Genomic DNA, 13,918 nt, shown 5'->3' with positions numbered 1-13,918 from the left:
GGAAAAACCCTAGTTGCGAACGTAGGAAAAAATAAGATCATTGTTCAACCTTAGGAAAAGTAGAAGGATAGTCAGCTTAAAGAGCACAGCTTTTTTCTTCAATAAAACTAGCAAAGTTTTCCCCCTTTTTAGGAAAAAAAAAATGGTAATGTTCAGTGGTGGCAAAGCACCTGAGGATTGGAAAGGATGTGGCATTTCATACCATAGGCCTTTAAAAATTCGTGCAGATATGACTGGAGGGAAATATTTCAAAATGCTACCAGTTATCTCCAGAGACTAAAATTACAGATGCTTTTCATTATGATTCAGAATTATGTGCAGGTGTGTTTTAAGTAATATTTTAAAACATCAGGTTAAGTAAATAAGATTTATATTTACATGAGAAACATGATGCATTTTGATGATGTTTTAGTTGGTCTACTAGTTTGTTCTTACCATTTTGTTTGTTATTTCCAGGGAATTTTGGACATTGTAGTGCTAAGTAAAGGATATACAAAGAATGACTTTGCCATCCATACATTAAAAAATAATTTTGAAGCAGATGCTTATTTTGTTAAAGTCATTGGTGAGTACTTGTATTGATATCTTATTTTGTTTCTTCTCCTCGCTTCTCTTTTTCCCTCCCTTCTCTCCCCAATTCTGAATCTCATATGCCATAAAGGAAGGCCTGTTGTTATATAATTTATGTACAGCCCTGAAAATCAGGACATTAACTTCAGTATACCATCCTATCTACACGTAGGCCCCATTCATATTTCAACAGCTGTCCCAAGAATGACTGTCTTTCTGGTTTAGGACTCTGTCTAGAAATATTGCTTTCATTTAGTTGCCACATCTTTTCAAATTTCTTCAGTCTGGAACAGTTCCTCAGCCTTTCCCTATATTTCACATCTCTATCAGTTTTAAAGAATACAGGTTTTACATGCTGTAAGATAACTCTGTTTCCTTACTGCCCAACTCAGATCAGGAGTTCCTTGTAGAAGTTAAATGCAAGAATTGCACAGGTGATGCTGTGCACTTCTCAGTGCACAGGATATTGACCTGTCCTACCACCTAACATTAACCCTTGCTCACCTGTTCTTGTTAATGACCATCAGGTTTCTCCACTTTAAATTCATGGGTTTTCCCCTTTATAACTGACTGGTATTTTATGGGAAGATATTCTGACATTATAACGTCCTTTTCATTATCAGACTTCTACCTACTACCTTTAGAGTCCACAATGTTTGCCTGAATCAGCCCTCAGTATGTGACAAATAATGACTATTTCCATCATCCTTTCTGTATTTATAAGGTGGCATTTTACTGTGCATCTTGTACCTTCCTTGCTCCAAGCCTTGATGAGACATTTCTCCAAGGAGCTCTAGTTTCTATAGTTAAGAGGAATAGAGCTCTTTATGCTCATTGACATGTTCTCTCAATTGGCAGACAGGAAAATACAAGTATGACTTCACATAATTATGCACAAATATACACCTTTATAACTTTTGATATATACTAAAACTGAATTGATGCCATTACTCCCTTTTGTAACCCAAAATAGGCCTTCAGGATTGTTTCTAATCTTTCCTATGTTTGTAGACAATCTTCTCTAGCAGTGAAAAACCTACACCCATTTTCATCAGTGTGTGAACTCTGTGCACTGTGACCACTTCCCAGCCATATCACTCCATCTCCTGCCACCTAACACACATGTCCATCATACTTTATTTTCTTTGGAATAAGTGTAAATTGTATTGTGTTTTGAAGTTTGGTTTCCACATGTTTGTTGTGTTTACCATTTGAAAATTAAATTGCTTTCTGTATGTCAATCTTGTATTCTACAACCTTTTTCAAACCCTTGTTGGTTCTAAGAGGTTGCTTGCAAAGTCCCTGGCATTTTCTACACAGACAGCCATTCAACTGTTTTATTTCCTTCTTTCTAGTCTGTGTGTCCTTTATCTCTTTTCTGTATGTGATGGCTAGAATTTCACTCGCTATGTTAAATGAGGGGTAGTAAGGCTGAACTTCATTGCCCTGTTTCCAATTAGGAGAGAAGAAACCCATCTTTCATCATTCACCATTAAGTACAAAATTAGATATATATTTTGGTATTTATATATATATAAATATATGATGTATGTGTGTGTGTGTATATATATATAGAGAGAGAGAGAGAGAGAAAGAGAGAGAGAGATGCTCTGCATCATATTAAGAAAGTACTCTCTATTCCCAGTTCATAGAAAGTTCGGTTTAATATAATTTAGTGTCGGAAGGTGACATTTTGCATGTTATTATTATAGTCAACATCAAGATAGCCATTATCAGATCTTTTATTAAGGAAATGTCACATGTACTTTGTAAAAATATTTATTGTAGTTTTGAAATGAGCATAGAAAAGAAACAGGATGATGCAAACCTGTTGAGAGATTTATTTTAAGAGAAGAAAATGACAAAATATGTAACCTATTTTTCTGAATAGCAAATTCAGTCTGATTTGGATGACTAAAATAACTCAAACCCTAATTGTCACTGCAGCCACAAAATACTGATTCATGAGTCTAACCATTTCTGTTACTTTTTATCAGCCATTTAAGTATATCCTCTCTTTTGCTATCTTCAAGTGGATACTAACTGTTTTAAAGCTAAAAAAAAAAAATAGTAATTTGCTATGCTATTAATTTATGTAGTTTAGAATTTTTTTCTTCCACTTAAGACCTCTGGGTACGAAAAAAAGCAATCCTTACAAATTTTGCTAACTCTAGTTATATATAATTATAATGATAAAACATATAATTAGAATAACATGGTTAAGGGCCAGTGCCGCAGCTCAATAGGCTAATCCTCCACCTGCGGCACCAGCACACCGGATTCTAGTCCTGGTTGGGGCGCCGGATTCTGTCCCGGTTGCCCCTCTTCCAGGCCAGCTCTCTGCTCTGGCCCAGGAGTGCAGTGGAGGATGGAACAAGTGCTTGGGCCCTGTACCCGTATGGGAGACCAGGAGATGCACCTGGCTCCCAGCTTCGGATCAGCGCGGTGCGCCTGCCGCAGCAGCCATTGGAGGGTGAACCAACGGAAAAGGAAGACCTTTCTCTCTGTCTCTCTCTCTCACTGTCCACTCTGCCTGTCAAAACAAAAGAAAAAAAGAATAGCATGGTTCAGTTTGTTAGTCTAACAAAGGACTGTTGGAGTAAGAGTTTGGGATTTGCAGGATAAATTCCTAATTCCAGTATATCACTTACCGATGCAAAGTTTGGTTCTCAGTGGGAGATTAATCAGAAGTCCTATCATCTGTAGAGCAAAAACATTACTAAAATATCTGTCCTTGAACCTGGATCAATAGAATCAGATCATTGATGAAGAGTAGTATGCAATTGGTGTCCAAGTATTTTAATATAACATATAACTGCCTCTTCTCCCTTAATTTATTCAAGCGTATTTAAGAAGCACTCTGAACTCAATGCTTAATTATTTGTGCCATTTGCATTAGCATCTCACTCTCCTAGTGTACTGTGATAGTGTTACCACTGTCGTTTAAAAGAACTATTTATCTCAAATTTGAAGTGTTAACAAAAACCACAAATTTATTACTTAGTTCTTCTGAATGTGATATGTTCATAAGTATGCCTAAATGAAGATACATGCTTTCTAGAACAGATGTTAGGCATTAAGGAATAGAGACTATTGTAAATGACAGAGATATCAACTTGTATATTATGCCAAATCATGTTATCCCTGCATTCAGCAAGTTCTTTTATTCAAGCTGTAAAGCCATCTTTATACAAAAAAATTTTGTTGTGTGCTCTTAAAAAAGAGTATCACTGAATTTTCTATACTTTTTTTTTTTTTTTTTTTGACAGGCAGAGTGGACAGTGAGAGAGAGAGACAAGAGAGAAAGGTCTTCCTTTGCCATTGGTTCACCCTCCAATGGCCGCTGCGGCGGGCGCGCTGCGGCCGGCGCACCACGCTGATCCGATGCCAGGAGCCAGGAGCCAGGTGCTTTTCCTGGTCTCCCATGGGGTGCAGGGCCCAAGCACCTGGGCCATCCTCCACTGCACTCCCTGGCCACAGCAGAGGGCTGGCCTGGAAGAGGAGCAACCGGGACAGAATCCGGCGCCCCAACCGGGACTAGAACCCGGTGTGCCGGCGCCGCTAGGCAGAGGATTAGCCTAGTGAGCCGCGGCACCGGCCGAATTTTCTATACTTTTTACAAATTTGCTAACCAGTGTGAGCCTATCTGACACTATTACTTTCCATGCTTGAATCTATAATCTGTTTCCTAGGCCAGAGGTTCTCGGTCATCTGAAATAGAAGTAAATTAGAGTGTAGGGATTTCTTAGCACTGATAAGGTATTCATATGCCCAGTTATAATAATAATAATAATAAGCTAAAAAAGGAAAACAGTTTGTGACCGGCATTGAGGCTTAGCAGGTTAACGTGCAATGCCAGCATCTTATATGGGCACCAGTTCAAGACCTGGTTGCTCTGCTTCTGATCCAGTTCCCTGCTAATGCTCCTGGGAAAGCAGTGAAGGATGGCCCAAATACTTGGGCCCTTGCAGCTTTTTGGGAGACTCTGATGACACTTCTGGCTCCTGGCTTTGGCCTGGCCCAGCCCCAGCCATTGCAGCCATTTGAGGAGTGAGCCAGCAGATGGAAGATCTCTCTGTCTCTCTTTGTAGCTCTGCCTTTCAAATAAAATAAATCTTTTTTTAAAAAAGGCAGTTCACGCCGGCGCCGCGGCTCACTGGGCTAATCCTCCGCCTAGCGGCGCCGGCACACCGGGTTCTAGTCCCGGTCGGGGTGCTGGATTCTGTCCCGGTTGCCCCTCTTCCAGGCCAGCTCTCTGCTGTGGCCAGGGAGTGCAGTGGAGGATGGCCCAGGTGCTTGGGCCCTGCACCCCATGGGAGACCAGGAAAAGCACCTGGCTCCTGGCTCCTGCCATCGGATCAGCGTGGTGCGCCGGCCGCAGCGCGCCCGCCGCAGCGGCCATTGGAGGGTGAACCAACGGCAAAAGGAAGATCTTTCTCTCTGTCTCTCTCTCTCTCACTGTCTACTCTGCCTGTCAAAAATAAAAAAAATAAAAAAAAAGGCAGTTCACAGTATGAAGCAGAAGAAAAGTCTAAAATATGCACATACACACACACACATTCAGATATACCAGATGTACTTGTATAGATCATTTGGAAATTGTCCATGTGGGAAAATATATATATATATATATAAAATTTAAAATCCTGATTTCCTCCTTGATATTTATTCATTTACATTGAGAAGGGATAAAAAAAATATGAAAGGAATTCAGAGATGCGAAAGGCCAGCCTCATGCAGCATCTCAGCCAGCTTCTGCTTGAATGCTCTGCAGTAAAGGTGCACTCACTATCTCACAAAACTACACACTGAGTAGGCATTTGGTGTCGTGGTTAAGACACTGCTTGGGACTCCTACATCCTGTAGCAAAGTGGCTGAATTTGAGTCCTGCTTTGATTTCAGCTTCCTGCTAACGTACACCTTGGAAGGCAGCAAGTGATGGCTCAAGTACTTGGATTCTTGCCATTCACTTGAGAGACCCAAATTCAGTTCCCAGTTCCTGGTTTAGGTCTGTCCCAGCCCCAGCTGTTGTGAGCATTTGGGGAATGAACCAGTACATGGGAGAGCGCTTCTCTATCTCTCTACTTTTCAAATGAATTAAATAAGTGAAAAATTTTTAAGTAATTTTTACTGATAGGCAAGAGTCCAGGAGACCCTTTGGTATCTTTATCCTGGAGAACTTAAAAATTTCTGGCTTGGAGCAGGCATTGTGGCACAACGGGCTAAGCTGCTTCGTGGTATGCCCACATCCCAGAGTCCAGTGCCAGGCATCGAGCCGTACTGTCACCTCCCCATCCCCCTTCAGGTAACGTGTCTGCACCGCAGCAGATGAAGGCTCAGTACTGGAGTCCCTGCTCCCCATGTGGATGACACAGTTCGTGGGCATTTGAGGAGGGAACCAGTGGGTGGAAGATCTTTCTCTCCTCTCTGTGACTCTACCTTTCAAATAAATAAATCTTAAGGAATAAAATGCCTGGCCTGTGACTGGCTGGCTTAAACCAGAATGTCAGAATGGGCGGTATTGCTATCTAAGTAACATCCTGAGGAAAGTGTTCTCCACACATCTCTAAGCTGACACTCAGTTATGTAGTGGAAAAAATGTTAGGGGGGTTTGTTTGTTTTTATTTATTTGTTGGTTTTTTTTTTTTTTTTAAAGAGTTAGGGAGAAAGAAAAAAGAGAGAGAGCATCCATCTGCTGGCTCCCTCCCCAGTGCTGGGCCAGGCAAGAGACAGGAGGCAGGAGCTTCATCCGGGTCTCCCGCGTGGGTGGCAGGGTCCCAAACACTTGGGCCATCTTCCACATCTTTCTCAAGCCAGTAGCAAGGATCTGCATCTGAAGTGGAGCAGCCAGGACACAAACCAGTGCCCATATGAGATGCCGGCATCACAGGCACACAGCTTTACTCACTATGCCACAACACAAGCACCAAAATTCTAGTTTTAAAAGACAGAGTAACTTTTTTAACATAAATATTAATAGCATATTTTACAGAAAGGTCACAGGAAATGAGTTACCAGTTTAAAGCAATCATTTGGAAGAAAAAGAAATTGGTCATTTAGATACCCTTTTCCACTCTTCCCTTTGATTATTAGTTGTTCCCATAAGTTAAGCTATATTCACCAGTATGTAATTCCCCTTACAAAGCCATGTACAAAGTCAAGAACTGATTCCTCTCTGTTACTTGATCCAGCCTATACAAAACATTTTTTAAAATGGGTATTTAAGCTTTTAGAAGTGGCTAGGGAAAGCTAAAACTGTCCCTCTGCCTATCCCTCTGCTGGTTCACAAAGCACACCAGATCCACAGCACTTTGTAGAGATGGAACCCTGGGCATCACGGCAGGACTAGCTTTCTAGCTCCACTTGTTCCTCATTTTTTTGTCCAGCTATATTCAGAGATTCTGAATTCTCTAGTTCTAGGTCTTTTCTACTAGAACTTGACTGAAGTTTTAACAAATATACATATAAACCTATATTCTCATAGCAATTCTAAATTTTTAGTAGCATCCTCCCCTTTATATACCAAACAAGCTGAATCTTTTTTAGAAAGCTTTTATTCTTCAGCCTCTCAGACTTTTTGAAATAATATGAAAAATTATTTCTGGATGGTTTCATTTTACCTTTCTGCATTTTATTTTGTAAATCTCCCCTTAATAATTCACAACTGTATTGTCAGTGATTATTGAAATTTAACAAATTCTACCAGCTTTATCGCTACCACTTCTCTTATATTCATCTTTCCCTTTCTTCATTCTAATTACTATTTCTTTTGGTCCTGGTCCTATCTCAACTGATTTTCACTGTATTTTCTGAATACTAGTAGGTCTTAGAATAACTTTCTCTTGCCCTGACTTACTAACAATAATTTTGCAAATGTAGACTTTTCTAAGCATTGCTTCACTTTCTTCTCATGTACAGTGTAGCAGTCTCTGAAATTTCTTTCCTGCGCATTCTTTTTAGATGTGGCTATTTACATGAATGATCAGTTTGGTCTTCCTTCTTTTAAACTTTTTATTTTCATGTGTCTGAGGAATTTGGAGTCCATGTTGGTAGCCTATGTGGGTGGCAAAAGCAATTGTGTCACGATACAGTCTGCCCAACAGATCAATGCCATCCCCTTCTCCATGCAGCGGCTCCTCTGCGGCTTGAAAGCTGGGAACCCCCCAGAGGTGGAAGCTGTATTTGAGCAAGTTGGTAGCTTGAAGGCCCTCACACAACACAGATAAAATGGTGCCAAAGAATTGAATGCAACTACCTTTTCTATGAAGTGCCTAGAGAGGGATAATGCAGGAGGCCTTCACTTCCTCCAGTGGCCTGAGCCATTGCAGGCATCTGGGGAGTGAACCAGCACGTGAGATCTGTGTCTGACTCTCCCTATCTCTGCCTCTCAAATAAATAAATAAAAATTCCTTATAAAATATTTAAAATTGCCCACACCTACCAAGTACCAAATATAGCTCTTCCTATTAGCCGCCTTTGGCCCAGTTGCTCAGAGCCCTTCACAACCCCTCCTTTCAGCATGCTTGCCCTTATTCTCAGCTGCTGCGTCTGTAAAAGGAAAGCGTATTCACTGGTGTGCTAGGAGCCCCCCCACTGCTGTCTCAGGAGCTCTCTGACCTGCTCAGACCAGTTAGGTCTTTATTCACTCTTACTCACAAATTTAATAGCCTTTAGAAGTTTTTCAAACAGTCAGCCATCTTTTTTATCATACCAGTGATATTTGGAGAATTAAGGGAGACATGTATGTTTTGTATTTCATATTTCTTTTTTTTCTAATTTTACATCTGTATATTTCATACTTTTTTTTTAACTTTTATTTAATAAATATAAATTTCCAAAGTACAGCTTTTGGATTACAGTGGATTTTCCCCACCATAACTTCCCTCCCAACCACAACCCTCCCATCTCCTGCTCCCTCACACATTCCATTCACATCAAGATTCATTTTCAATTATCTTTATATACAGAAGATCAATTTAGTATATACTAAGTAAAGATTTCAACAGTTTGCACCCACACAGAAACACAAAGTGTAAAGTACTGTTTGAGTACTAGTTATACCGTTAATTCACATAGTACAGCACATTAAAGATAGAGATCCTATATGGGGAGCCAGTGCACAGTGACTCCTGTTGTTGACTTAACAATAAACACTCTTGTTTATGGTGTCAGTAATCACCCAAGTCTCTTGTCATGAGCTGCTAAGGTTATGGAAGCCTTTTGAGTTCACCGTCTTAGATCTTATTTAGACAAGGTCATAGTCAAAGTGGAAGTTCTCTCCTCCCTTCAGAGAAAGGTACCTCCTTCTTTGATGGCCCATTCTTTCCACTGGGATCTCACTCACAGATATCTTTCACTTAGGTTTTTTTTTTTTTTTTCCATGCCTGAAATACTCTCATGGGCTCTTCAGCCAGATCCAAATCCTTAAGGGCTGATACTGAGGCCAGAGTGCTGTTTAGGACATATGCCATTCTATGAGTCTGCTGTGTATCCCGCTTCCCATGTTGGATCGTTCTCTCCTTTTTAATTCTATCAGTTATTATTAGCAGACACTAGTCTTGTTTATGTGATCCCTTTGACTCTTAAATCAATAATTGTGTGTTAATTAAAGAGTTCAACCAATAGTATTAAGTAGCACAAAAAAAATACTAAAAGGGATAAAGTATTAAGTTGTTCATCAACAGTCAGGACAAGGGTTGATCAAGTCACTGTTTCTCATAGTGTACATTTCACTTAGGTGTTTAAATTTAACTGAAAAGTGATCCCTGTTAAATATAAGGGTGGGAATAAGAGAAGGAGGAGAGGTACAATTTGGGATATGCTCAATCAGACTTACCCCAAATGGTAGAGTTAGAAACGTGCCACTGGATTCCAATTCAATCCCATCGAGGTGTTAATTAAAGAGTTCAACCAATAGTATTAAGTAGAACAAAAAAAAAAAATCCTAAAAGGGATAAAGTATTAAGTTGCTCATCTACAGTCAGGACAAGGGCTGATCAAGTCATTATTTCTCATAGTGTCCATTTCACTTCAACAGGTTTCCATTTTGGTGCTCAATTAGTTGACACTGATCAGGGAGAACATATGATATTTGTCCCTTTGGGACTGGCTGTTGTTACATTCTCTTTTTCATCTCTGATTTTATTGATTTGGGTCTTTTCTTTTTTTAGTTAGTTGGGCCAATGGTGTGTCAATATTGTTTATTTTTCAAAAAACCACCTCTTCATTTGGCTGATCTTTTGTAATGTTTTTTTTTAGATTCAATTCTGTTGATTTCTTCTCTAATTTTAATTATTTCTCCTGCTAGATTTGGGTCTGGTTTGCTGCAGTTTTTCTAGATCCTTGAGATGCATTGAAAGCTCATTGGTTTGGTGCCTTTCCAATTTCTTGGTGTAGGCACCTATTGCTATAAACTTTCCTCTTAACACTGCTTTTACTGTATCCCATAAGTTTTGATGTGTTGTATTGTTATCTTCATTTGCTTCCAGAACGTTTTTGATTTCTCTTTTGATTTCTTCCATGACCCAGTGTTCATTCTGGAGCATGTTCTTCAGCCTCCATGTGTTTGCATATGCTCTAGGTATTCCTGAGTTGCTAATTTCCTGCTTCATTCCACTGTGGTCTGCGAAGCTGCCTGGTATAATTCTAATTCTTTTGAATTTGCTGAGACTTGCTTTATGGCCTAGTATATGGTCAATCCTTGAGTAAGATCCATGTACTGCTGAGAAGAATTTAATTTCTTTAAGTGTAGGATGAAAAGTTGTGTAGATATCTGTTAGGTCCATTTGGGCTATAGTATCGATTAAATCTGCTGTTTCAAGTTGATCTTCTGTCTGGTTGATCTATTTCTAAAAGTGCAGTATTGAAGTCTCCCAATACAACTGTATTGGAGTCTAAGTCTCCATTTAAGTACTTTAACACATCTTTTAAATAAACCGGTACCCTGAAATTAGGTGCATATACATTTATGATAGTTACATCTTCCTTTTGAATTGATCCCTTAATCATTATATAGTGCCCCTCTTTGTCTTTCTTAACAGTTTCTGTGTTAAAGTTCATTTTGTCTGATATTAAGATGGCTACACCAGCTCTTTTTTGGTTTCTTTTGTCATGGAATATCTTTTTTCCAACCTTTCTCTTTTAGTCTGCATGCATCTTTCTTGGAAAGATGTATTTCTTGTAAGCACCCAAAGATGGGTTTTGTTCCTTAATCCATTCAGCTAATCTATGTCTTTTAACTGGAGAGTTGAAGCCATTAACGTTCAATGTGACTATTGATATTTCTAATATATGCTTTGAACTTCCTGTGATCTTTTATTGGGAGGTTTTCTTTCTTTACCTTCTTTCATATTGATGGCCATGTTTCTGTGTTTCTGTGTGTAACACATCCTTAAGCCTATGAAAGGTCTTTATTTCACCTTCATTCCCAAATGAGAGCTTTGCAGGATATAATATTCTGGGCTGGCAGTTTTTTTCTTAGTACTTGTGCTATATCTCGCCGTTCCCTCCTAGCCTATAGGGTTTCTGATGAGAAATCTGCCGTGAGTCTGATTGGAGATCCTCTGAGAGTAATCTGATGTTTCTCTCTTGCACATTTTAGAATCTTTTCTTTATGTTCATGTGGTGAGTTTGATTACAATGTGTCATGGTGATGATCTCTTTTGGTCAATGTTTATTGGGGGTCCTATGTGCTTCCTGTACTAGGATGTCTCTGTCCTTCTCCAAACCTGAGAAATTTTCTGCTAGTATCTCACTAAAAAGACCTTCTAATCCTTTCTCCCTCTCCATGCCTTCAGGAACTCCTAGAACCCGAATGTTGGTTTTTTTTTTCTTTTTTTTTTTTAGTATCCTGTAGGTTCCCAACAATATATTTTAGATTTCTAATTTCCTCTTCTTGTCTTTGGTTTGATTGTATACATTCCTGTGCTCTGTCTTCTATGTCCGATATTCTCTCTTCCGCCTCACTGATTCTGTTTTTAAGGCTCTCAAATGTATTTGTCATTTGTTCTATTGAATTCTTCATTTCAAATTTGATTTATCTTCAATATCACAATTTCATGTTCTCCTAGATTCCTCATTTCATTTTGATTCCTCCTTAAGATTTCATTTTCATGGGAGAGATTTTATATCCTGTCCAGTAAGTATTTCTGTAGTTCATGAATTTGTTTTTGAGAACTTCTAAATGCTCTTATATAATTTTTTTGAAATCTGTATCTTGCATTTCTTCTGTCTCATCATCTTCATAATCTCGAATTGGGGTGTCATGTTCATTTGGGGGCATCATAATGTCTTCCTTGTTCTTGTTTCCTTGGTTTCTGTGTTTGTTGTTTGGCATTGTGGAGATATTCGTTGGTTTCTTCTTCTTTTTTTTTTTTTTCCTCGCTGTGGTGGCTTTTCTCATTATACTATGATTCTAGATTAAATGGACTGTCTGCTTCTAGTGAATCTTTAGAGGCTTGAGGTGGGTTTGGCCAGAGAGCTCAGTTCTTCAGGGTTAAGGGTGTGCCAAAGGTGACACACCCAGGATTGGCATGGTAAATCTTTCTCTCTGTCTCTCTCTTTTTTTTTTTTATTCAGAAGGGAAGTAATTCCACACAGCTGAGCTATTCTCCTTGAAGGCAATCAGTGCCTGAGCACTAGCCCCAGTGGGTATAATATTTGTCTGCTCTGTCCAAAGGACCACACAAAGTATCTGTGTAGTTCTCAGTGTAAGCTCAGATTCCCCTGCAATGTCTCCCACTGGGTTGCCAAGGTTACCGAGTTTGTGTTGTCTCCCACCAAGAGAACTCATGTCTCAGGCACTCCAGGAGTTCTCCCACACACCCTCAGTTGGTTTTTTTTTTACATTCCCAGTTCATAAGCTCCACACATTCACTAGGTCTTAACCTCCATTCCCTTCTGTGCTACGACATAGTATTAAGCAATAGAAACCCTATTTGGAAATAATAAAATTTGGGAGTTTTGTAAACTTTATAAACTATTTCACTACATTACTTTAAAGATCTTCCTAAAAACTTAAAAAAGAGGGAATAGAGGTAGTGATGTAATTTGCCCATGGCTTCACCTTGCGTTAGCTAACATAACAAGAAAAGGTCCTGTACTGGATGAATTAAGATGCCTGAGAGGAAGAAAGCTTATGGTTTCTAGACAGTGTTAGTGTCAGATATTCCTTTGAGATTTACTCTAATCAACACTGAGGACCTTCTGTCTGGTACAGACAGAAGCCGAACGGGGAAGAAGGTGTACATACTAATAATATAAACTTAACTAGTAGGATACATTCTAAAAAATGTGTCATTAGGTGTATTGGTTGTTGTAGAAAGGTCACAGAATGCACTCACATAAAAGATTACTATGAGGGCACAAGCTGTTGCCATCTTACGGGACCACCAGACATATGTGATCTGTCGTCAGCCAGAATGTCATTATGCAACCTGTGACTAAAGCTGTACTTTGTGTTTCTCAGCAGTATGTAATTCAATTCTTCCTTTTGTTTTTGCAAAACTTATATCTAATTTTAATACACTATGGTTTAAATGATTTTCCTGGGGTGTCTGTCACAGCGATCCTCTAAAAATAAGAGAAAAATGAGAACAAAAATGTTCATTATATATTCTATAAATTTCAAGAAACCTCACACTTTTCAGACATTTAAAATTTTATTAACTCATTAATTCTTCTGAGAAGAAATTATATGGTATGTATATGAATGGCTGTGTTCTTTTTTTTTTTTTTTCCGTATAGGAAAACTAAACAGTGGGTCACAGAGTATTTTACTGATACAGCCAAAGCTAAGCGTAAAATTTCTCCCATAACTTCTAGAACATTCCTTAACAAAAGCAGTATAATATTGAAAGTTGTTAATGACATAATTTCTTTCTATGTCCAATATACATATTCAGGAGAATCTAGAATAGTCATGTACATGTCACTGGTAGAAGCTCAAGTTGTTCTGAGGGGATAATTATTTCAAACTGAGAACAGGCTAACCTTTATAATAGTAATTTTAGGAGTTCTGAATTCCTAATTAGACTGTATTATCAACCATCATGGTAATTAAGCTCAAGAATTACTATTATTTCTTTTCTAATCTGTGGTTGAAAAAACCAAGACAATACATATTCTATTTGTAATGTAGATATCTCTTTTTATAATACATATAAATGACATGTGTAGGATTTTTTAATATCTAATGCAGAAGAAAGTTCCAAGATGTAGAAAAGTTCACATTAACATTTAAATCTAGATCCTGTTATGATAACATGAAACTTCAAATTTACAGAAAGTTTCCTTAAAGATAAAACTAAACACAGGAACCAAATTTTTAACAGACTATATATAAAATGAA

The 13,918-nt window shown here is 38.6% G+C and overlaps 1 protein-coding gene and 1 long non-coding RNA gene across 12 annotated transcripts in view; one reads left to right on the top strand and one right to left on the bottom strand.

Moving 5' to 3' along the window:
* The window catches only part of LOC108175508 (uncharacterized), a 164,048-nt gene that overhangs the window by 60,843 nt on the left and 89,287 nt on the right, over positions 1-13,918 (bottom strand). Inside the window, exon 5 of one of the 11 annotated variants that reach the window (XR_011384213.1) lies at positions 2,787-3,270. The exons of the other annotated variants lie outside the window; for them this stretch is intronic. This is a non-coding gene — a long non-coding RNA (uncharacterized lncRNA). Of the gene's footprint in view, positions 1-2,786; positions 3,271-13,918 lie in introns of those variants that run through there. 11 annotated transcript variants of the gene reach the window in all.
* The window catches only part of ITFG1 (integrin alpha FG-GAP repeat containing 1), a 240,511-nt gene that overhangs the window by 152,755 nt on the left and 73,838 nt on the right, over positions 1-13,918 (top strand). Inside the window, exon 12 of the mRNA XM_008248375.4 lies at positions 457-565. Within this exon, the coding sequence (XP_008246597.1) occupies positions 457-565 (109 nt within the window). The remainder of the gene's footprint in view (positions 1-456; positions 566-13,918) is intronic.

Source organism: Oryctolagus cuniculus, chromosome 18 (assembly GCF_964237555.1).
Source record: "Oryctolagus cuniculus chromosome 18, mOryCun1.1, whole genome shotgun sequence".
In the NCBI taxonomy this organism is placed as follows: Eukaryota; Metazoa; Chordata; class Mammalia; order Lagomorpha; family Leporidae; genus Oryctolagus; species Oryctolagus cuniculus.
The sequence above is the reverse complement of the archived record's forward strand: the minus strand, read 5'-3'. Positions and strand labels throughout refer to the sequence as shown.